This window comes from Petaurus breviceps, unplaced genomic scaffold (assembly GCF_028583685.1).
Source record: "Petaurus breviceps papuanus isolate PSGF00001 unplaced genomic scaffold, PetGlider_PUasm1.0 419, whole genome shotgun sequence".
NCBI lineage: Eukaryota > Metazoa > Chordata > Mammalia > Diprotodontia > Petauridae > Petaurus > Petaurus breviceps.
This window is the reverse complement of record NW_027186324.1, coordinates 9,623,340-9,649,605: the sequence shown is the minus strand read 5'-3', so window position 1 is coordinate 9,649,605 and position 26,266 is coordinate 9,623,340. Positions and strand designations below refer to the sequence as shown.

At 38.4% G+C, this 26,266-nt stretch overlaps 1 protein-coding gene across 16 annotated transcripts in view; it reads right to left on the bottom strand.

The window, feature by feature from the left end:
• REPS2 (RALBP1 associated Eps domain containing 2) overlaps window positions 1-26,266 on the bottom strand; it is a 264,766-nt gene that overhangs the window by 121,105 nt on the left and 117,395 nt on the right. For all 16 annotated transcript variants that reach the window (XM_069100687.1, XM_069100686.1, XM_069100685.1 and 13 more), the window contains 3 exons: window positions 11,484-11,622; window positions 6,693-6,756; window positions 1,135-1,277 (listed from right to left, as the gene is read on the bottom strand). In XM_069100687.1, the coding sequence (XP_068956788.1) occupies window positions 1,135-1,277; window positions 6,693-6,756; window positions 11,484-11,622 (346 nt within the window). The remainder of the gene's footprint in view (window positions 1-1,134; window positions 1,278-6,692; window positions 6,757-11,483; window positions 11,623-26,266) is intronic.

Sequence of the window (26,266 nt, the reverse complement as noted above, 5' to 3'; positions counted from 1 at the left end):
TGGTAAAGATATTGGAGTGATTTGTTACTTCCTTCTCCAGCTTATTTTACAGATAAGGAGACTGAGGAAAGCAGGGTTAAGTGACTTGCCCAGGATCACACAGCTAGGCCATATTTGAACTCAGGAAGATGAGTCTTCCTGACTCCAGGTCTTGTGATTTATATACCAAGTGATTTGGTAGAAAGTTTATTTCTTCAGTGCTTCATAAGATCCGGGTTTCTCTGGTGTGCAGACTGCAACTACTACAATCACAACCCTTCCAAGCCTTTTGTGGGGGGGCAAAATACACACACACACACACACACACACACACACGCACGCACACACACACACATACATAAAATTGGGAAATATTTACTAAATTATAAATATAATACCAATACAGATAATGTTAATTTGAGGCTAAGTCAATAGCTGCTTATGGGGATCCATTTCTATTTTAATTTGACTTCACTGAACCAGATGACCTCTATAGTCTCCAGATTCCATGAATGAATTCAATTTCTGGTTGATCTAGAACTCTTTCTTTAAATGTACATATATTTGTATGTATATTTGTAAATGTGTATATAAATATATATGGGTATATATGTATATATATTTGTATGTACATTTGTAAATGTATGTATACATACATATATGTGTATGTATACATAGGCATATATACATGCATAACTATATGGTTATATATGTATGTGTGTATGTATATATACACACATATAGCTAGATAAAGAGATAGAGATATAGACAGAGACAGACACACAGACACAGACATATCCAAAAGTCAGTAAGCAAGGTCTAAAAGTAAAGGGGTGAAGAAGGTAGAGGCCAAAGAAGGCAAGTGTAAGAAACTCCAGGGGGTCTCCGAAGGAGACGAGCATCACAGACTTCTGAGGACAGAATAAGGAACAGCTTACAATAACACAAGGAGCAATTTCTTTGGGCCCCTTTGGACTACTCCACCCGGGAATCCTGATCAGCTATGTAATTCTATTATATTTTAAAAGGAGAGAAGAAAAACATTTTTTAAAAGATCACGTACATGAAAAGCACAAAATCGGCTGATTTTAAGAAATGTGTCACTAACTTTCAAAAAGTCAACTGGAAACTCAAAGATTTCCAATGCAGCCTCACCGCTTTGTAGGTAGTCCGGCTGCAGGGTCTGTGGTAGAGAGTCAGGCAGTGGGTAGCCATTCTTCCTGGCCACGATGAGGTGAAAGGCAGCACAGAATTCAGGCAGTGTCAGGGCCCCATCGCAGTCCACATCACTGAGCTCCCTGAATGCAACATAAACGACAGTCTGATCCCTCGGAACCAAAAGGAACCTTCAGCCTATTACGCCTACAACCAGGTACCAAGTTTCTTCAGCTGCTGACAGGCAGCTCCCAAATGGCTCTGCCTGAAAATATTCATATTTTATATCTCTGGGGGGAAATTTTTTTTAATTAAAAAAAAATTTAAGTATTTTAAAATGTATACATTTTTAATTTTTAAGTTTTTAAAAAAACTATGGGCAAATAATAGTTTGCATTTACATAGTAATTTCTACCCAATAGGCTCTAATTAGCAAGCCCACAAAATCCCTAGAAAATTTTATTTTATTCTAAATGTGCAAATGAAGAAGCTAGAGAAGAAAACAATGGCCCTCAGTCCAGTCAGTGAATCTTCACACTGCAGAAAACACACACTGGCCGGGTTTTCACCGCGTGAAGCCCTCTACTAGCAGCAACCTCAAAGTGTCCAGAAGTTAAGCTCAACCCCTAGGATCCCACCAATGCATCACACACTGCCTCCTCAGACTTTCTAATGCTTGGTCAGAACAGAAGGAAAAGGTTTGCTTTTCCCACTTGAAGGAAAGGCCTTAGACCTAGTAAAATTAAAGCATAGTACTATGGACTCCACACGTAGCAGAATACTGAGAGTGGATCGCACTATTTCTCATTTTGTTATTTCTTTGGTTTTCTGGGCAAATTCCATTCAAGCCCTCTCCTCCTGCCTCATGTAGGATAGCCCAATGTTCTCCAAGTAGAATGCAAGCTTTGGGTGGTCCAGCCATAAATACAGGCCGGGGGATGGAGGGACTATTTGCATCCTAGTTCAGCCTAGTTAAGCACCACCTGAAGAATGGACACCAGGTGAAGGGTTTAGGGGAGAGGGGAAGAAAGCAACTCATGGAGACCACTTTGTATTGTGGAGGGGTTGAGATCATCAGTGAAGTCCCACTGACAAACTCAAGTTTAATATTTATGATTTGAAATACACATTCCATCTAAAAACCTTATGTGGACAGCTAGGTGGTACAGGAGGACCTGAGTTCAAATCCAGCTTCCCACATTTACTAACTGTGCAGCCCTGTGCAAGTCACTTAATCCTGATTGCATGCAAAAAATAAAAATTTTTAAAAAACCTTATCTAATCTCTTATTTCGACTACTTAATGCCCTATGATTTTTTTTGAAGGGATTACACAAATATGAGATACAAGTCAAGCCCATCCTCAGGAACACTTAAAGTTTAAGTTTATTACTATTATTAAAGTTTAATTATTAAACCTAGACTAGAAAGAGAGAAGTGGAGCAAGTCTTGAACTGATTGCAAGACAGACAAATCTCTTCTAGCTCTAATTTCTTTAAACACTCCCTCCTATTAATAACTCAACCAACAATCATTTCATTTGTTAAGTGTTCCCGATATTGTGCTACTTTTGTTACAGTAAAATGATTAGCAGGTAGGGAGATGGAGTATGCCTAACAATTATTTAAGTTGATTAGAGTGAAGGCTTAGAACAACTAGGTTGGAAAATGTCAAGTTGCTGTTCTGGGTATATAGTAGGTATGGGTAATGTTACAGTATGTGGGAAATACTACCACGTTTCCTGTTCTTATTTTTAAACATATAGAGATACTTGTCGGCCAGGACCCTTGGGTCATTAAATTGTTCAAAGACTTTCCCCCCTCGTTTGAGAATTCCCTATTGTGAAGACATTTTGTGTTCAATAAGTATTTGTTGAACATATGTTCACATTGCCATAAAAGACAGGGAGAGAAGGATGGTGCTAGATAATCCAGACAGACAGAAAAGGGCTATTCTGAGAGAATTCGTTTGTCTTCGACTACTGCTTCACAGTCTTGGGCATTCAGGGTCTCAGAGACAACAAAGGAAACTTACTGTCAGAGGGCTAACAGGCCATAAGCTCTCCTCATTCCCATCCCCAGCTCACTCGGCTTTTTAGGTTCATGAGAAGATGTCAGGACAAGCACAAAGGAAAGTTAACATGTGCTGCTCATGGTACAAGGAAAGAAGGTCCTATTCAAGGAAAATCTAAAGTAAATTGGGTGTTACTTTTGTCTTATACGTCATCTTTCGTGGAACCATATACTTGTCAAGGGATAATCTGAGATAAGTCATCTACTGGGACAAGGAGGCAATGAATTTTCTCCTGTAGTCCATTGAAGCTTGTGGGGAGCCGAAGAAGCCTGGTTCCGAACTCAGGTATTAAATCCTAATAGTGGACTTTAAAACAAGAATCTCTTTGAGATTCGACCTTTTGTTAAGCTAGCTCCTGAGTTCTTTCTTATGGGCTACACTTATAAGGATGCTACTTGAGTTCTGAGATCAATAGGCTATACCCCAAGATTTTAGTAATTGAGAGCCAAAATATTTGATTCAGCACTCAGGTATCTTTGGGTGGTCAGCTCTAAACGTGACGTCTTTTGAGGATTGCAGCTTTGGCTTTGAAGTTTGCTCTCAATTGTATCTGGTTATGACTGCGGCTACATTAGCAGGTACCTGAGGCCTAGATGGAAGGTCTTAGCCTAAGACTTTGGTCTCCTAGATAACAAATCCTCATCAAATTACCTAATCTGTGCTACTTCCAGGATGCAACAGAGGAGGTAATGATTAGAAAACCCGAGTCCTCTTCCTTTGTCTCATTGCTCTATAAAAACCTTGTCCCAAGAATCAATAAACGGAGTTCATCGTTCTTCCTTGAACTACCCACATGGCCTGGTCATTTCTTATTCACGTCTCTGAATCATGCTAAGTGCTGGACACTGAGCAGTCCACGGTAGAAGCTACTCAAAAAAAAGTCAAAGGTTTCACCTTTATAATACACATATTATATACATATATTAGTATAATGCAGCTAATAGTATAACAGACAATATTATATACATTTGATACTAATACACGTAATAGTATGTAAACATAATAGTACACCTGTCTATAAAGTGGATTTGTTTTCTTTTTAAGATACTAGTTCCCAGGATCCTGGTTGTAAACAATCTCCCTGCAGTTGCACAGTGAGATATAACGGCAGATCATATAAACATTTGAGTTCAGTTATTAACAGCCCACTATGCACGTTCTATGCTAAGTCACCATGACATTGCTCAAGATAACACAGATTTGTGAGGCGGTTACTGGCAGAATGCCTTCTTTGTCTGCTCCTCTATAAACCAAATGTGCCCTGGTCAGTAAGGGGGGAATGCAAGTGCTGTGCTTGCCTCGGCCTGCCCCCATCTAGGCTTTGGGGAATGTCGTAGGAGTTGCTGTTACTTTCCCTGCTCGCCTACCCCTGTGAGAGAGTAGTACTTAGGAGATCCCATAGGAATTGGTGCTCACATAGTCAGGACCCTCTGAGAAGAACAAAGAAATTAAATGACCCCATCATGTCTTTGTTGCTGTCCCTCTGGCTGCCCAGATCAAGCTTGAATCTGCTAGAGGCTGGGGCCCAAAAGTCCCTGTATGTACTGTCTTACAATAACACAAATGCATCATATAATACAAGGTGATACAGGACATATAATACAAATGCGTGATATAATAGAAGACAGTGCCTTGCACAGCAGGCATTCAAGAAATGTTTATTGACTGACTTTAGCTTCCATTGCACTTGGCTAAGACAAGAAACAAAGGGATTCTATAGTTCTTCTCAGGCTTTACTATCAGAGTAGACTGAATATAAATATAGTTTCAGAATCTGAGAGATTTTGGAAGGGACAAATTTCATTGACAGCATTGTCCATTGTCACCAAATAGATGTACTCACAAAGATGACAAGCAATTTTACCTATTATTAAAACATAACCAAAAAAGAACCTTTCATCATTAAAAAGGATGCTTTACATGCATTTAATCAGCATTTTTTTTTAATGTTTAGAATAGCTTTGGTACTCCTCCCAGTGTGAAGTTAAAGATACTGGTCCACACAATGAAGTGAGGTTTGCAGAAGCACCAAATGGTTCTCATAAATGCAAATTGGGCCATCTGCACCATTCCTGAAACAAACTCATCAAAAGCAAAATCAGCTGGCTTTTTAGTAAAGTGCTGATGAATTCCACAGCTGTACTTATTAAACATTAGGTATTAATTAGGGCTTATCTGATGAAACACAAGTCAAATATGCAGAGCTTAGATGCAGCTAAAATATTTTAAATTAAACTTTCTCACTGCAAGCCATTACTTGACTTACCCATCAGCCTGTCAGTCACTGGCTTAATCACTGCGTCATTATCGTATACAAACATGGGTTTAACTAGTTCTTTAGGTAATTCATTGGAAAAGGTGAAATACTTGTCAAGGGATAATCTGAGATAAGTCATCTATTGGGACGAAGAGGCAATGGCTTTTCTCCTGTAGTCCATTGAAGCTACTCAAAAAAAGGTCAAAGGTATCACCTTTATAATACATATATTATATACATATATTAGTATAATGCAGATAATAGTTTAACAGATAATATTATATATATTTGATACCATAATATATAATAGTATACTTGTATATAAAGTGGATTTGTTTTCTTTTTAAGATACTAGTTCCCAGGATCCTGAGTTGTAAACAATCTCCCTGCAGTTGCATGGTAATAAACCAGAGAGAACTTCTGATGCATCCTCTAAGGCTTGGTGTGGAAAATCGGATCACAGAATCATAGAGGTAGAGCCAGAAGGGACCTCTGAAGCCAATCTCCTCATTTTACAGATGAGGACACTGAGGCAGAGGGATTCAGTGACTTGCCATGGGTCACACAATCACAGAATCATAGAGGTAGAGCCAGAAGGGACCTCAGAAACCAATCTCCTCATTTTACAGATGAGGACACTGAGGCAGAGGGATTCAGTGACTTGCCATGGGTCACATAGCTAGTGAGTGTAATCTTGATGAGAGAAAAATATTTTAAAGTTGGGGTGGCTAGGTGGTGCCATGAATAGAGCATCGGCCCTGGAATCAGGAGGACCTGAGTTCAAATCTGGTCTCAGACACTTAATACAAAAACTAGCTGTGTGACCTTGGGCAAGTCACTTAACCCCAACTGCCCTGCCTTCCCCCCTCCAAAAAGCAAAAAAAAAAAAATTTAAGTTATTTTAAATATTAAGTATTAAATAAAATTTAAAAGTTCCTTTAAAATAGTAGTCTTTTAGCATATTATTAAAAAACAAGCTAAGATATCTGCATTAAAAAAAAAGAACTGATTAAGTAGCTTTAAAGAACTAATGATTCATGGGGTAGCCAGGTGGCTCAGCAAGTAAGTGCACCGGCTCCAGTGTTGGGATGACCCTGGGGATCAAATCAAGGCTCAGATACTTAGCACCACACCCAGAAATAACTGGCTGTGTAACCTTGAGCAAGTTACTTAACCCCGATTGCTTAAAAAAAAAGAAGAAGAAAAACTAATGATTCAGTTTTACTTACCATATGTAAGAAAGCTCTGGAATAGTCAGCTTGGATTTGGTGAAAAAGTTCTTTGCCAGGGAACCTACAGAAAATCACACTCTTTAAACAATGATCTGATTACTTGTCTGATACAGCATTCATGGTTGTTTGCATCAGTTTGCACCATCTTGAATTCAACAAGCACTCCCATGATCAGAAGTGAAATCTGCCTTTCTCAGATTTTAACAGCTTGGCAGAAAGTAATTAGACCAATAAAAGTCTTCCTACAGTTAAAAGAATATGGCCAGAAGTCAGGATAGGCTGAATTTCATCTTGTTTTGTGTCACAGACCCCTTTGGCAGTCAGTCTGGTGAAGCCAATGGACTCCTCAGAATCAAGCTTTTGATTGCATTTTTTAAAAATGCATAAAAATAAAATATTTTAAAATTGTATTAGCTTTAATTTCTAATATGATGAATATCAATAGATCCAACCCGCTACACAAAAGCTCTGCAATCCTCAATAATTTCTGAAAGTGTAAAAATGTCCTGATACCTAAGAGATTGAGCATCACTGTACTCAATTAAAACCCTCAAAAATACACACACACATACGCACATACATGTAATTAAAATACTAAGTGTATGTTTATTTGTATATATATTCAAATTTGCATTCTAAAATAATTCAAAATTATGTCAGTTAAATGATTCCCTCTCCCATTCACTCCCATAAAAAGGTCCTCACCACGGACTTACTGACTTTTAATAAACATGACCCCAAACACCATACTCAAACTATTTTACTAATGGTGATAGTCTTGTACAGTATAAAGTATAAAGTTTTCTAAAATGCATGCTTACAAGGGCTTAATAACAACTATTCAGGACTTTTATATTGTGGAGTATTGATCTACTGAATAAGGTCTTGCCTGACTTCTCTAAATTCTGACTTCATTGATATTTTAACATTTTCAAAGGTGAAAGTACATCACAGTCATGGGATTAAGAAAAGTCTCTTTGGGTATGTTTGGCCAGCATCTTTGGAGACTTTTGGGGACACAAGGCCATTTGATAGCTTTTTAAGAAACCTACTCAAAGAAGTATTTTTTTAACTTTTTTTTTTTACTACTTGTAGTAAGCAAAGGTACTTGGAGAATAAGTTAATAATTCTTCTGTGTTAAAAATCAGTCTCCCTTCTATTTTCCTGAACCATTGACATTAGAAGCTTCATCTTGTACTCTAAGTGGCCCTGAGCAAGTCACTTAACCAGTTTGCTTCCATTTCATTAATTGTAACAATGGTGATTAAATAGTAAGCATCTACCTCAAAGAGCTGTTGGGAAGATCAAATGAGATAATATTTGTAAAGCACTTAGCACATTGCCTAGATAATGCTCATTCCCTTCCCCCCCCTCCTTCCTTGTATTCTGATGTTATATAGAGGGTAGTCTTGGCTTTAAACACATGACCCAAACCTTACTCCCTCTAAAAGATCAATCCTCTGATTCCTCTCCCACTGTGCCAGCCAAATTCAAAGCCAAATAGAATCGACAGTGGATGAATCCACAAAATTAAGTCTATTTCAGCCACAAGAGTTACACATTCATTTATTATAACTGCCATTTAAATCATGCTTTAAAGCTTTTAATTTTCACTCCCTCACTTGAGCTTAAGAATTAAAAAAACACTCTATTTTCCCCATTTCACTGATGAGGAAACTGAGGTTCACAGGGGTCATGCTTATATCCACACAACTCTCAAGTATCAAGAGGTGGGAGCGTCCTGACTTTCACTGTCACATCCTGGTTCTCCCATCTCATGGATTGCCACTGTTACTAAGTAAGAAAGTAGCACTTTCTCACTGTAATCATCTTTTATAAGCACCTACTACAGGGCACGGAACAGGCATTTTTACATTGGAGCTCTCCTTCTAAGAAAATACCTTTCTCAAAATGTTTTTGGAACTATTCTTTTGGAATTTCCTTAAGAAATTCTTTAAGAGCCAGTTTGAGTCACATAAGAAAATAATTATTTTATAATTATAAGGGACTCTCCCGTAGTCCGTTGTCTTTCTCTTCCTCCTCTTCCTCCCCCTAGCTCCACTTAGTTTTGTGCCTCTGTCTCTCCTGCTTACAAGCATGCCTGGGTCCCAGATGCCCCACAGGGTGATCGGGCCAATGCTGGCCTCTAGCCACAGACACCAGGGCCAGCCTGGGTCTGGGAGGCAGGGGCCAACCTAAATTCACTTCCATACTCCCTGCCAAGTATTCTCCCAGCACTCTCTTTATACCTTGGCTTTATACTTCTAGCCTGATTTGCATTTATCAGTTAGCATGTCTTATCTATCCTACAAGATTATAAACCAGCAGTGGATTGTAGAGAATGGAAGCAAAGAAACTAGTCAGAAGGCAATTCTCATAGGACAGGCAACATGCCAAAAGACCTAAACTAGAAGTGGTGGAAATGGGAATAAAAGGAGATGAGAGATGTGAAAGAAATTGTAGCACAAAAATCAACAGGGTTTGGGGACTTATTGGATATTGGGGAAAATGAAGAAGAAAGGTTCAATGATAATTCTGAGTATGGATGATGAGGAAAATGGGGGTGCCACTGTGTGGGGGAGGGGAGGGGGGCTGGTAATGTGGTTTCTCAGAGACTATCTGCTAAAATATGTGAAGCCTTAGGCCTCAGTTAGGTGACCTTGGGGGAAAAAACAAAACTCTGGAAATCCCCTTGTCACCCCACCTGCCAAATAAGGGAATGTTAACAGAACAGCCAACCAATTTAAAGATTACATGAGGAAGGGGAGGGTTGCAATTTTCACTCGGTTTTTTCGGCTATATAACCCAGCTTTGGTGTCTGTAAGGAGGCTTCCTCTCCCTGGATATATTTTCCAGTGAGATTCTAATAAAACTTTCTACCTTCACTTTGAGAGGTCTCCGAGTAGTCAGTTTGGGTTAGGGTCTCTGTACCCCACACACCACTAACTGAAATGGTTAAGTTGCAGGAGGGGGAGACAGGTAGACTTAAAGGGGAAATTCAGTTCAGACACTGATATAATTAAACTTTCAATGTCAACGGGGCATTCAAAGAGGGATGTCCATCAAGCACTTAGAGGAGTAGGAATAGAACTTAAGAGAGAGGTCAGGGTTGGAAATAAACCTCTTAAAGTCAACTCTACAGAAGCGTTAAATGAAGTCATGGGCAGGAGATGGAATAACTGAAGAGGCAGAAGAGGAGAGAGAAAAGAATGGAAGGAGAAGAGGAGGGGGCTAAGGAGAGTACTGAGGGCCTGCTACGTTTAGGGGAATGAACAAGAAAAAAGAAAGATAAAAGGAATTAGAGAAATAAGTGTAGAGATTAAGAAGAAAGTGGTATCCATTTTCTGGTTTTGTTTCTCTTATTTGATTTCCTATCTGTAGGAAGAACTTCCATCAGCTGTGCAGAAAGGCAACTCATCTGTAACTTAGTTCTAATTTGCCTCAGTCACTGGAAGGTAAACGGACTAACCTTCCATGTCTTCCAGCTAGTATATGTCAAAGGCAGCCTTCAAAGCCACTTCTGCCAGACTCCCAGAACAGTTCTGGAGCCACTAAGCCAGAAAGTCTGTCCAATATACACAAGTAATTTGCATTTCAAGGAAGGAAACTAGGCTTAAAAAGCACTTTAAGTCATCGGGTCACCTCAAATCAATTCATAATTAATTGAAGCTAATTACTGTCCTACACAAACACAACACTCATTGTACTTCCCTCTTTCAGTCATCAGTCCTATTCAATACTTATTTTGTTGTCCGGGAAAGATACGTTCCTGTCCAGAAAAGCAGTTATCTCCTTCAATGTGGGTATAGCACTAGCAAAAGAAACCTTATTGGTAGATACACAATATCCATTAATGACCTCAAAGTGATGCCCAGTAGGACGACAAGCTACTAAAATTAGCCCAAAGAAGCTGCTATATTACAGGCACATACTTGAAGGTTTGTATCTCGCCAGCCTCTTTTATGACCATTTTTGTATCTGGTGCTTTGTTTTATTGTTTTGTTTTGTTTTCATTTCCTCTTAGGAAGATTAAAGGATGGCCAACATAGGAACTTATTTTGCTTGATTATGCACATTTGTAACAAGGTTTGGGGGTTTTCCCCCAGTAGGAAAGGGGGAAAAAATAAATGCCTGCTAATTTTTTAAAATTAATTTTAAAAAACAAAAAAAAGATTAGATAAGAAAGATTTGAAGAAAGAACGTGAGGGATGTGAAAATGATCCAAGCTACATTGATGTAATGTAGCTTGAGAAGACCCACCAAACATTCCTTTTTCTCAAAAACTGTTGCAACAACTGTTTATACATTGTAATTTCAGGAGGCGTGGAGGGGAGGGAAAATCCTTTATTTAAATTTTTTTTAAAAGACTACAGATGTGAAGAGTTGGGGGAAATGTAAAGCAGAAGCTATAATTACTATTACTACTGTTGGTCGTCTTAAGCAATTAAACATCTTTTAGAAATCATGAAACCATTGACATCAGAGCTAATTTCAGTCGGTATTTAATGCAGGGGACAAGTCCCCTCTCGCTTCCACTTAATCCCTGTGAGACTGAAGTAGGATTTGTCCAGTTGGATGTGCTTTCTGCTGGTTTTCCTCATCTGTTATCATTGTAAAATAACTAAGTCACACAAGAGAAAAGACAAGAACCAAAGAAGTAATAGAAGCTTGCCATAGGCTCTCCCTTAGACCGGCTTCCCAGAGACCTTGAGGAATTTACTTGGCATTCCTCGAAGAACAAAGAACTACAAAGGAAGCTCCCTGCCTTCTCTCCAGAAGAATCATTACCTGAAATGAAGGAACTCAGGTCAGGCTGAAGGGATCTGAATTGATTGATGTAGTACTCTCTCTGTTCTTCTGTTATTCTCCACGGGTCATCTGGATAATTGCTGTTGCTGTCCTGGGGTTCTCGTTCTACTGAAAGGGACTTTAGAAAACATTTAAGTGAGAATCTGACTTTACTGAGCTGAATATTTTTTAATTGTTTATATACACTGGTTGTCCTGTAGACTCTCCTATCAAAAGGTCGATCTCAGGAAGGGAGTAGAACTCTCATGGTACAGTGCAAAACATAGGATACTTCCCATTCCCAAGAAGCCACAAGCAGGGTCGTCAGTCTAGGACTGGAAGGAACCTCAGACATGATCAAGTCCAACCATTTCATTTAACAGGTGAGGAAAATGAGGCCTAAGAAGGTTAAGTAACTTGCCCAAGGTCACACAGGTAGTGAGCAATGGAAGCAGAATAGGAACCCAGGTCCTCTGACTCTAGTCAGTGTTCTTTCTACTCTATCATTGAAAAGCAGAGAGAGGGGCGGCAAGGTGGCACAGTGAATAGAGCACAGGCCCTGGAGTCAGGATGCCCTGAGTTCAAATCTGGCCTCAGACACTTAATACAAAAACTAGCCGTGTGACCTTGGGCAAGTCACTTAACTGCACTTGCCCTCCAAAAAGCAAAAGAAAAAAAGAAAAGAAAAGCAGACAGAATGGGGAAAATTGAGAGCACCTTCTATGCAAGTGTACTTCATTTTGCATAACAGATGTGTTACCAATTGTGTGGATATCAAATAAGTATAAATGTACAGTATCAACTTGTTCTTTAAAGGAACCGTGTAGTGAATCCTACTATAAAACAAATAATTATTCTTTAATGATTTTTAAATAAATTTTTATTTTTGTATATCACATACTCTTAAAGCTTGGCATATAGGTATGCTGGATTATTCTATTCAGCCTCATAGCATTCTTATGAGACAATAATAAAAACAATTTGATATAGCACACATTTATTCTCAATGGCCATGTTGGGGTTTTGGTATAAGTTTTATTAACCTTATTTTATAGGTGAGGAAACTGAGGATCAAAAAAGGAAAAGTAATGTAGTCAGAAATAGTCACACAGTTCGTATCAGAACTACGATTTAAACTGAAATCTCCTAAGCCTAAATTCAGCACCCTTCACATTCCACCATGCTATACTTCATAGAAAGGAAGTGGCAAAGGAACCTGGGACCTTCATTTACAAATAAGAAGTTAATAATAATAAAAATAACAATAGCATGTATGTAGCACTTTAAGGTTTGTAAAAATGTCCATATGTAGTTTCAAATCATCCTCACAAAAACCATATGAGATATATGCTATTATTATGCCCATTTAACAGATGGGGAAACAGAAACTGAGAAATGTTAATGATTTGCGGAGGATCTCATAACTAGTAAGTAGCTGAGGCAGGATTTTTGAGACAGAAATAGAGAAACTAAGTTATAAAGCGTGCTTTGAGAATATTATCACATTTGATCCTCACAACTGTCCTGGGTTTTTGTTGTTCAGTCATTTCAGTCATGTCCAACTTTCTGTGACCTCATTAATGGTTTTCTAGATAAAAATACTAGAGGGGTTTGCCATTTCCTTCTTCAACTCATTTTATAGATGAGGAAACTGAGGGAAACAGAGTGAATCTGAGGCCAGATTTGAACTCAGGAAGATGAGTCTTCCTGACTCCAGGACCACTACTCTATCCACTTTGCCACTTAGCTGCCCAAACCTTGGAGATTGGTGCTATTATTATCCTTACTTTAAAGATGAGGAAACTGAGGCAAAGGGGGTTAAATAACTTGCCTAGGAGTCACACAATTAGCAAATGGCTAAGATAGGATTTGAAATTCAGATGCTCTGATTCCAAGCCCAGCAATCTATCCACTACACCACCTACCTGCTTAAACAAACTGAGGCATGTAGCAAATGGGTGGGGGAGAGGGAAGGAAGGATTCTGAAATGAGAACCTAGGCCAAGTGAATCTTGTGCACATATGGCAGCCTACAACCATGTTGCATCCAAATGTGACCAAGAATCTCATAAAGCATTCCCTGGCAGAGCACTGCCTGAAGTGAACCACATGTATGACCAAGATTCCAGATGTGGAACATCACACAGAACAGTCCTGAATGCTGCCTGAATGGACGGGAAGCAAGCTGGACTATGATGTATGAAACTACCCCTGACCTTGACCCCAGAGTTAATGAAATACTTCTGATATTAACAGGTGAAAGAAATAAACAGCCTTAAGCCTTTATGTGTGTCTGATCAAGAAGAATGCACCTCTAGAAGAAGTGATAAGACATTAATTTAACAGATAAACATTGTGAGAGGGACACCAACTTTAGTCTGAAGCTCCACTCCTTTACCCATCAACTCACAATTGTCCATGTTGCATATTAGGTTGCTGCTTCTTTTCTGTGCCTTTGGCTTAGACCCTCACTTTTCTTCTGCCTGTCTATAAATAAGAATAAGATTCTTCCTTCTTTATCCTTTCTTCTCTTATAAACAAGAACACTGGACTTGGAATCAAGAATATTCATCTTTATGAGTTCAAATCCAGCCTCAGACACTTCCTAGCTGTGTGACCCTGGACAAGTCACTTCACCCTATTTGCCTCAGTTTCTTCATCTAGAAAATGAGTTGGAGAAGGAAATGGCAAACCACTCCAGTATCTTTGCCAAGAAAACCCCAAATGGGGTCCTAAATAGTCAGACATGACTCAAAGGACTCAACAATGAAAGGAACCTCAGCGGCCACACAGTCCAACTACACAGTATGACTACTCTGTTCTAGTCAGGTGAGTTTCTTAATGATCTACCCAACACACAAAACTATATTCATTTCTACTCCACATCTTTCACTCATGCTGCTCCCGGAGACCAGAATACCCAATTTTATTCTTCCTTCAGGGTTTGGCTCAAGGTCCACCCTGGCCTCCAGGTAATCTCTGACCACTCCAATGGTCATTAACTCTTATTTCTCGGAATTCATGGTCAACACAAACACATCAACATTTAATTATCCTCTTATCGTTTTATGTGTATTAGTTCCTGGAAGGCAAGGACAATACCACACACTTCTAGTTTCCTCCACTGCACCTAACACATAGTAGGCATTCAAAAATTTTTAATCAAAGATTGTCAGAAGTAAAATCGATCTTCGAGGTTATCTAATGAACTCCACTCCACCCCATTTTGTAAGTGAGAAAAACAAAGTTTCATAAAGGTTAAATAAGTGAATTGTCCAAAGTCTCACCATGAGTTAATGTCACAGGAGAGATCAGAACTCAGGTTTCCTCACTCCTAATCATATATTCTTCCTCCTACATCAAATTACCTTTTAGATGAATGAATTATTCCAACTGGTCCACAGGTTTGTTTATATTCTTGCTAACAAAGAAAAAAGGCTTTAAGACAATGCTTGATTTGTTGCCAAAGGCTCTGGATTCAAATCCTAACTGCCAAAGTCAATATTTATTTGCAGGTATTCACCTATAAATCGATCAACTAAGTGAAGAAGTAGAAGATCCTGGAAACAAGAATTTGCTATTCACTAGAAAGAAAGGCTAACTGACTTTAAAAGGGAAATATCAAAAGTTACTAATCTAATCAGAGGTAAAAATGCAACCAGGGCTTCCACATTGTCCTGAATGGCTACTTAGTAGGAAACGTGTTATACATATACAGGGATGGAAATTGCAGAAATAATAAAAGTGAGTTGGCTGGAATCCATGGAAGGATTCCAGCTGTGGGACAGCTCCCCAAACACTCTTCATCTGCCAAGTCAGCTGGCTGATTGGTTAGTATTCTCCAAGAGCCCCAGGCCACAGAGACTTCTAAGGGCTAAGGACCTATATGCATTGCAACAGCAATCTGCCCCTAAATTAGCACTCTGCTCTGGCCTTCCTGTCAAAGATGATTCTGGAGAAGGTTCATTCCTGTTTGCAACCAAAATGCTTTCTAATTTGATCTCAGCTACTATGGTTGTGTTGGATGGGCAAAAATATCCAAAGACTTGCACTGGTTTGGGGGTTTTTTTCCTAAAGAGAAACATATCTGGAAAGAAAAAAAAACATTCTAATCACTCCATTTAAGTCACAGTTTTCTCTCTGTCTCTGTCCATCTCTTTCTGTTTCTCTGTCTCTGTCTCTGTCTCTCTCTCTCTCTCTCTCTATATATATATATATACATATATATACACACATATATGTTGTATATGCATATGCCTGTATGTATACATACACATACAAAAGACACTTATTTTTTCAGACACAGAGGAATTAGATGTGCTTGAACTTAAAATAATTCAAACCTATACTTTCATTTAAGTCAAATTCAGATCTTTAGGGCTTCAAGTTTTCCTTTTAGCAAAGTGAACTATTGGGGCAGCTAGGTGGCACAGTGAGTAGAGCACCGGCCCTGGAGTCAGGAGAACTTGAGTTCAAATCTTGATCACACTTACTAGCCGTGTGACCTTGGGCAAGTCACTTAACCCCATTTGCCCTGCATTCCCCCTCAAAAAAGAAAGTGAACTATTTTTTAATGGAGATTCATTTTTTTAAAAACTTACTGAATAGGTGATTTTTTTTCCTATTGTCTAAAAACAGTCAAACAAAAAAAGAAAAAGATAGGAGTTAAACACAATTGAATTACTTAAAACTATACAGTGAATATTGTCTTTCTGAATTTAGGGGAAATCTTTAAATTGTTCTTTAATCATGTAACATTTTATTGTTTTTAATCATGTAACTTACTTCATAGCCACCTTAGAGCTATGGTAGAAAACTGTCCTCAGATCAATGACATGAGATCTCTTTACAAGTTAAAAAAAATTACTTTATAATATAACACTTTGGGGAATTTCAGTTACTAAAGAATCTTGGGGTCTCATACCAAAACCTACAGTGACTGGTTTCATAGCAAAGTTCCTGTGCATTTCTGAAGTCATTATTACCTAGCCTTCCCAAACTTTTTTTGTGTTTTAGTCCGAAGTCAAAAGCTGTATTTTTTTGTGTGTAAGAAACCAGGAAAACTAAGTTTCTACACAAACTGAAAGATGTTTATATTAGCCCCCTCCACACACTGAAAGTTGAAACTCTCTGTCCCAAAAGTGCCTATATTCATTTGTCTTCAAAAAAAAAAGAGAGCAAACTCCAATATATCACCAAAAGAAGAGGTGACTATTACCACAAGGAAGAAAACAATCATTGGGAAAGTCATTGTGCACTATTTTTAAAAAATTATACAGTATTCCTACTGATGTCAAACATTTACTGAGCACTTACCTTCTATTCCCTATCACTGATTTAAATGTAAAAAATATAAAAACAGTAAGTACTAGGGCAGCTAAGTGGCACAAGTGAATAGAGCACAGGCCCTGGAGTCCGGAAGACCTGAGTACAAATTTGACCTCAGACACTTAACACAAAAACTAGCCATGTGACCTTTGGCAAGTCACTTAACCCCAATTGCCCTCCAAAACACAATAAATAAATAAATAATATTTTAGATACGTTCATCCTCAGTTGACAGTGTGTTTCCATATTATCTAGACTTCCTTTACAGAGCAAATAAGTGTCAATATTGTAACAATAATATAAATAACAAAGCGATAAATGCTATTGCTTTGTTTGCCTGTATCTTTAAAATTCTGTTTCACACAAAGAAAAAGTAAGTCTGGAAGAGTTTGTCTTTAAAATTGCAATTAAATTAATTGTCTTTAAATCTTTAAAATTAATAGAACTTTTATTTGGGGAGAGAAGTAGTAGAAAGGATAACAAATCATGAAGTTCACTATATATTTGTTGTTGTTTCTTCAACTAACCTTATTCCCCCCCTAACTCTGAGCCAGGCCTAACCTTCCCACTGTTCAAAGAATCTCCACCATCCCATCCCTCTACTGCCCCTGCCCCTAGGCACTACAAGGTAGGAAATGAAGACGATGAGAGAGTCACGAGGAAGAGGGAAGAGATGCTCAAGGGAACTGTGTCTGCAAAGACTGGAATTGGGCACTGCATTATCTAGCCATAACTGTGCAAGAGATGGAAGGATGCCTAAAATGATGCCGCTCACTCTCCACTGCCTGATGTCAAGCACCCTCTAGAGGGACTTGATTGTAGGCACAGATCAAAACTCCTCTCCCTCCGGCTCTCCAAACAGCTGGCTGGCACCTCATAGCCAATGAGCTGTTTGTAGCCCAAACCTAAGGGATTTAATCGTATTCACCCCATTTGAATCAAGTCCAGTTCAGTGAGTAACCAGATGGAAATAGGCTGTCCCCAATGGAGAGCAGGCCATCAAAAATGTTCAGCCTGCTACATAATCACACACATATGCTACAAAACCTGGGTATGGGAGTTGGCAAGGGCTGGCAGCCTGAACAAAGTAAGCGCTGCTTTGCTTTCATCCGTAAAAGTCAAGCTATTCTATTACTACTATATATACCTTGCTCACCTCACTCTATCAGTTCATACAGGTATCTCCAGGTTTCTCTGAAAATCCCTCATTGTTTCTTATAGCAGAATGGAATTCTATTTACTTAACAGCACTTTAAAGTGCTGAAAAATGTGTTGGGGTCTCATAGCAAAACCTATAGTGAATGTTCTCACAGCAAAATTGCTGGCATTTCTAAAGTCATTATTACTTAGCCTGCCCAAGCATTTTTTCTGTTTTAGTCCTAAGTCAAAAGCTGTATATTTTCTTTATAAGAAACCAGGAAAACTAAGTTTCTACACAAACTGAAAGATGCCTATACTAGCCCCCTCCACATACTAAAGTGAAACTGACAGAGGTAGTGTGGTATAATGGACAAAGAACTGGTCTCAGAATCAAGAATACCTGGATTTAGATATTACTTATGATACATGCTACCTTCATGACCATAGCTAAGTCATATCTATAGCTGCCTACCATAAGCTGCCTACAAAAATGTGTACCAATTATCTCTTTACCTTCTACCTACCTCATTGTGATCTCTAAATATTAATTATTTCAGGCTGAGGATAGAATCAAGAATTCAAAGGGAAGAAAAAGAAGCTAGAATACAAGTGATGAAGTAGGGGGTGGTGAGTAGAAGGGAAGGAGAGAAGAAGGGAGCAGAGATCACAACAAAAGTGAAAAGCAGGTATAGTGAAAGTGAAGCAGTAAGAGAGGGAGAAGAAAAAGAGGCCATCATAAGAGAGGAAAATTTCAGAATTAGGATCTTGGGAATGGACCAGTTTCAGGTGACAGAGATATCTAAAGGTTGAACTCACTTATACATGGATAAGATAAATTAGAAATGGGGACCATGGTAATTTGTAAACTGAGATACCAGTGTTAATGGGTTGTCAATGTAAATAGCAAAGCCTTTGAGGGTGCTAGAAAAGTTTAGATGGAGAGAAAAATCATAAGCCAGATGTCAAAGTCAGGGAAATGGAGGAGTGTTCTGAGAGCCAGTAGATGGCAGCAACAAGGATCTGAGCAAAATATGGCATCAAACTGCTAAATGATGGTGAAAGAACACATAACGTTTTTTTTTGCTTTTTGGAGAGCAATTGGGGTTAAGTGACTTGCCCAAGGTCACACAGCTAGTTTTTTTGTGTTAAGTGTCTGAGGTCAGATTTGAACTCAGGTCCTCCTGACTCCAGGGCCAGTGCTCCATTCACTGTGCCACCTAGCTGCCCCAAGAACACATATCTTAAAGGGACAAGGGGAACAAGGAATGGCCAACTCCCAGTGGGGGAGAAGGAGAAGGAGAAGAAGGCAGGAAATAAAGAAATAAATATGCATTTACTAAGCACCTACTGTGTTGCTTTAAGCACCTACTAAGTGCTTTACAAATACATTTGATGTTCACAATTACCCTAGGAGGTAGATGCTATTATGTTCCCTAATTTACACTTGATTAAACGAAGCATACAGAATTTAAATGATTTGCCCAGGGTCTCATAGCTACTAAGTGTCTGCAGCTGGATTTCAACTCAGATCTTCCAGACTCTAAACCCAACACTTTATCTACCTTGCCACCAGATTTCACTTGGAGGCAGGAAGTGAAAGGGGTTGAAAGAGCAAGAATCCAAAGATAAATGTATTTGAAAGTGTATAATAGGGAGAATAAGCAGAGCAAAGAGTGGGGAGTGGGATAGGGTGGGAAGCATGAGTGAATGGCATTGGCGCCTCACAACCGCTAGAGTCCAATGCGACCTTATATTTGGCATTTAAAACTCTTCAGACCAAACTTTGTCCAACCTGTCCTGCCTTCCCTGCAGGCTTTCTATCATTCAGAAACACTGGATTTTTCTATTTTCCTCACAAACAATATTCCATCCCCCTTTCTTTGTGACGTTGTACCAGTTTTTTCCTCATGCCTTGAATGTACCTCTCAGAAATCTTAACTTTCTTCAAAATTTAGCTAAAAATGGGGAATGGCTACACAAGTTGTAATGTATGGGATGAGCTCAAAAGTCTTAGAAAGGCATGGAAAGATTTGCACACAATGATAAAGAGCAAAGTTAGCAGAACCAAGAGAACACTATAAACAGTAATAGTTTTAAGAATGACTTTGTGACTGTCATTTTGACTATTGTAAATATACAGATTAAAATTGAAAGAATATATGAAGAGAGATGCTATCTGAATCCAGAGGAAGAACTGATAAATAAAAGTATACAATAATTTTACATTACACATATACATATATATGTATGCATATGTGTATATATACATATATAGTTATAGACATACCTATTTGCATTTAACGGTAACTATCTTGGGAGGGTGAGGAGGGAAGAAAAAAAGAGAAGGAAAGAAGGAAAGAAACAAAGAAAGGAGAGAAGGAGGGAGGGAGTAAGACAAAGGAAGAAGAAAGAACAAAGGAGAGAAGGAAGGAAAGAAAGAAGGAAGGAAGGAAAAGACATCTGTATCCATAGAAATTTTACATAAATAATATTTATACACACACATATTTGTGCCTAATGGTAACCATGGGGGGGAGGGGGGAGGGAAGATAAAAGAAATAAGTTACATGAAAATTTTATTATATATTTATTATATATAAATATATATTTTAAAGGAACAGCAAGCTGTACATTATGGAAATGCTTGTTTTATTTCTTAAGTTCCGAATAAAAGTTTTACAAAGAGAAAGAAAGGGAAAGAGGTAGGGGGGAAAGAAAAGGATAAGTATAAAAAATATTTTTATTTTATAAAATAAATTATAATTAATTATAATTAAAATATTATAGTGATAAATCTTTTCTTTTCTCAGATGAATTCCACTAGCTTGACAGCAGAAGGGAAAGGTCAAAGGGTACAGCTATAGAAGGAAGTCTAAAGATTAGATTGTCTCTAGAAAGGGCTTAGACCAGAAATTTTTACACTTTTTTATGTTGTGGACCCTTTTGCCTCTCTGGTGAAGCCTATAAACACCTGCATGAATAATATTTTTTAAATACATAGGACTAAAAGGAAATTAATTTTATTAAAATATAGTCATCAAAATATAAAACAAATCTGTGGTCCCTCTAAAATCTATCAGCTAATCGCTTGGAAGTGTGTGAACCCCAGGTTGGGAACCCCAAGCCTAGTATTTGTTGATTTGCAAAAATTTTTGAGGAATTCTTGCTTCCAGGAATTTCCATTAGAAAGACAAAAACTGCTTGCAAGACAAAAACAAAATGCAAACAGTTTGGGCTTTCAAACATAAGCCCCCTGCAGCAAACATTCCCCAAGAGTGACTATTTTTTCCCCTTTATTGTACAGAGCAGTGTGTGCTCAAAAGAATATTTAACTAGCATATATCAGCAATCACACAAAAGGGAAAAAAGAGAAAAGAAGAGATTTTTTTTAAGTAGCTGAGGAAGAAAGACTACCCTTCCAATTTAAACAATATCCCTTTACTCCCCAAAGTAAGGATTGCAGAAGTCTTAAAAGAATATTCGGGAAGGGCAGGGGAAACAGGAAGAAGTTTGATGTCCACGAAAATGAATCTCCTCTAGAGACATCAGAATAAGGAGCTAATTTTACTGCAGACCTGACCATAGGCAGGGTATAATGGTGAGGTCTAACTGACCTACTAACCTTTGACCCTTAGAGAAATGGCTTAATATTCCAGCTTTGCTTTTCAGTGAAACAAGGAAGAAGATAGTAAAACAAGATGTCAAGATTCAGGAAATAATGCAGATGCCTGTAAAATCTATCAAACCAGTTCTTCCTGTTATTACCACACACATGTACATAAACACTCCTTTGTATTTCAGTAAGAGGAAAAGAAATTATGTTTCCAAAACAATTTTTGAGGAGTCTTCTAATCAATTATGCTAATATTTCCCACCTCTAACAATTAGGACTTTATTAGTTGCTTTTCACCCACTAGGTCACTCAAACTGGCTGCTGTTATGATCCAAATTAGGACAACCAGATGTCCCAGTTTGCTAAAGAAAGGCTAATATTCTGGGGCAAAAAGTTGTAATGAAGCTAGTTTTTGCTTTTGTTTTTGCATCTTTTTCTCCTGGATTTCAAAAGATATTAGTTCACCTGCACGAGCATCTTTAAGAGACCTAGATTGTTCCTGGAAATGATGGGGTACCTGGGGTCTAGAGCAATTTGTGATGTGAAACCAACTTGTAAACCCAGTCTGTTCAATTGTAACTGCAATTTGTCCTTTCCCACCCTTGAGCTCTGCCCCTTCTCCCTATCCCACACTCCAGGTAGGTAACACCCTGTGACCCCTTTGTTCTTACTTAATCTCTTCGTTTCTTCTGGGCCTGGCCCACACCCTCCTTTGTCCTTGCCTTTTGTCTCCTTAAGGACCTGGCCCAAATCTTATCTAAACTGTCTATTCACAAGCTCCTCTTGGTCAGCTCTGACCTTTGTCTATGCATTGAGGCCCCTCCGGTCAGGTCAGCCCTGACAATGGCAGCCCTACCCTTTAAAGGTAAAAGCATGTACCCCTCTCACTTGCAGGTCCCCTAAAGGACTCTTGCCGCTTCTCAAGGAAACTAACAATAAACTTCTACAACTCTCCCTCCAATTAAGCCTGAGACCTTGAATTCTTTCCAGACGACATTGCAGGTTTTCTGGTCTTGGATATGATCAGAATTCCTGCTGAACCGATTGGGATCCCATCCCCCATCACTATGATCACTATATTGCACACTAGGAACTCAGATCAACTGGAAGAGAAGTGAGTCAAAACTAAAGACAGGACTTTTAACCCCTAAAATTCAGCTCTCTCTGGAATAGGGACCTGAGTTTCCCAGCACCCCACAAAACAGACAGAGATGCTTCACTAGAACGGGCCTTTTTTGCAGGGAGGAAACAGCAGTTTAGGTCTAGGGGCATACCAAAAAAAGTTCTTTGACAAAAGAAGCAAAAAAGAACAGGAAGATATGACAGAAAAATGAAGAAGTCATTTTCTAAATAAGATGCCACGATAAATAATTCCTCCCCCTGGAAATGTGTCTGTCAGGCCTGTTCTGTTTATCTCTTTTCTATGCAACGTACATAAATGTCTCCAATCCTCCAAGTTTCCTCCCCTAACACACACCCAGCAGTAAGATTGCTTCACTGTCAGTCTCAAAATACCAACTGTCTTTCAGAGCAGTCAACCCTAACACCTGGAGTGAGAATCTCATCTCCTTTTGTCAGCTACAATCTCAAGTGCCTCAAGAATTTGTTTCTTCAGACTCATAAAAACCTTCTCAAGCATCCTCCAGCCCACCAGAGTTCCAGCTTTTCCCTTTAAAATAATCTAATCTTAATCTCCTTTTGCATACAAAGGTTTGTTGGTCATCAATTTTTCTTTAGGCCTGAATAGCTTTAGCTAGAACTAAGTCAGGCTTGAGAGTTCCACTGAAAGGCCTGAGGCACCATCAGGGCAGCATGCTAAGAGGAAGGAGGACTATATGAAGAAAAATCAAATAAGGGAATGAAATAGGAAACAGTACATGAGAAGAAAAAAGCAGGGAGATAAAGGGGAAATAAAGATTTCTCAGAGGTAGCGAGCAGAACCATGTGTGACCACAGTCCTGACATTAGTGTAGGAAAAGAACACTCAGGTGGTAATATCACATGCCTGCTAGTCCGCTTAGAAGATTATGATTCCATTCATAAGCAGATCAGTAAATCTAGCATTCCTCATCAAAATCAACAAGGTAAGAAAGTAACTCTTCAATTTTTCCCAGGGCAATGAAAGATTTAATTACCAACAATTCACTGGCTCAACTTGTGTAATTATTAAGCCTCAGGTTTCTTGACTCTGAGAAGAAAATTTTTTAAAAAAGGGGGGGGGGGGATGGCATTAGGTTTAACAATTTGAGGTCTGGAACACAGAGTGGCATTGCAGACAAGGGTTCTTTGCCAGAATACTCCTGATGAGAAACAGACATCAGTTATGAATAGATTCAGGATGCTAATTATTCTACTCCAGTATCAACCCTTGGTTATTCTCACAGACCCACGTAAAGACAGGGACCAGGTCATAATCTGTTCTGTGCAATCTCAGTGGAGCACTGTGCAAATATAGTAAGTAATGAAAATGTAACAGGTTTCCATAACAGATGAAGGAAGGCTGAAGAGTTCACATCGTTCTTAAAACTCTCTCAAATATCTTTTCTTATGGGACATGTTTCCTATCTATCTTAAAAAAAAAAAAAAAGAAAAAACAGAAGAAAAATGTAAAGCAATCCAAAACCTAAATAAAATGTAAAGCTGTCCACTTAGTAGGTATACTTTCTGTCATGAGGCATCAGATCAAAGGTTCTTGACTTTTTGTGTGTCCCATGATAATCAGCAATTTCTCAGCCAAAAAAATTATAAAAAAAAAATTAGCAGTCTCATGAAGCCTCCCAAGTCATTCTCAGAATATTTTTTTTCATTCATGAATGAAGAAAATGCTACATTTCAATTTGATGTTAGTTAAAATAAAGATGTAATTGGGAGGAGGGAATGTTTCCCATCCAAATTCATGGTTACCATGAAATCTATCAACAAACACTTGTGGATCCCCAGATTTAGAATCCCTGCCATAGAACCCAAGTCTATGAAAAGACCAGGGCCACATAGTATATACAGCACCTGACACATGGGTTTTCTTTTTTTTTTTTTTTTTAAGCAATCGGGGTTTAATAACTTGCTCAAGGTTACACAGCCAGTTATTTCTGGGTGTGGTGCTGAGTATCTGAGCCCGGATTTGATCCCCAGGTCATCCTGACACTGGAACAGGTGATCTTACCCACCTGGCCACCCCTAAGCAATTGGGGTTAAGTAACTTGCTCAAGGTTACCCAGCCAGTTATTTCTGGGTGGGTGCTAAGTGTCTGAGCCCGGGTGTGATCCCCAGGTCATCCCAACACTGGCGCCAGTGCTCTTACTCACTGAGCCACGTGGCCGCCCCTGACACATGGGTTTTCTATCACTGCTAATGCCACCTTCTGGTCAAGGTTCTTAAGGTCTACAAGGTCTACCACCATCACTACCACTGCACCTCAGCTGTTAGTGGTGATCCCTACTTCAAATCAGGAAGCACGGCTGGAATCATAGAGCCACAAACAGAAAATAAGGAGACAAGGAGTCACCATCACCTGTATCTTGTGGTTATGGATGACAAGAGAATAAGATGACCTGTAATTGCTTAACATGTTGTCCATATTCAATAAACATCATATCACTAAACTTATGTATTTTTAAAATCATTTTACAAATACATTTCTTTCCCAGATTAGTGATTTTAAACTAGGGACACACCTACATGACTGAACCAGGTAGCATTTTCCTTTCTGATACATGGAATCCAGCCAAGTCAACTCAGCAGGCTCCACAAGACAGTCCACATATTAGAGAAGGTGAACATTTCAACCGTGAAAACTAAAGCATTACAACTTGCCCTCATTTAAACTTCACTGTGCTTCCTTTACAAGCCATGAACCCAAACTTACTGAAGGGAGGAGATCCCAATGTTGCCACCTGAAAGGCCCCAGATAATTTTCTAGAACAGGTTTTTAATTTTTTCCCATCCTGGATCACAGCTGTCTCTCAAATGCTCTACTGGTCAAAATATAAATCCAAATACGGGCTGTATAAAACCTCCATCCAGGCTATAATTAGTGTTTCCTTTTCATATAGGTATGAATATATATAGGTATATATTTACGTGTATCCACAAATGAGATGTAAAAATATAAATATATTTGCATATAATATATAGATGTGTTTACATATAAATGTATCTAAACATTCCCCTTGTGTATAATATATTATGAATTTGTATTTATATATTAATATAATATTTAATTATTAATTATACTGCTGATTATATTTTATATTAATACTTTGATTAATATTTTACATATTAATATAATACATTTCCCTTTCAAAGAGATTAAATATATATCTTTTCCCCTTATTATAAGCATGTGGGATATATTCAGGACTGGCCTGTATTCAAACCACTATGGTATAAGCACCTTTGATATCAAAGGCTCTTCTATAAATCAAATTGTATTTATACTCTCCTATATACTATTCCCCACCTCCTAAGGAGCAGATTTATCTATTGTCTACTAAAGTAGAACTCTAAGGATGGACTGAAACTAAAACTGAGACGCATCCAAGCCTAGAGGAAAAAATTTTTAAACCAAGGAGCATACTAGCTCATTTTTCCTCTATCAATTGCTCTAGCCTAAACCTAAATTATATCTTCCTTGATGGAACTTTCCTTTCTAAACTGGCCAAAAAAAGAGAAAAAAAACTTATTCTATCATGATCAGCACTGAT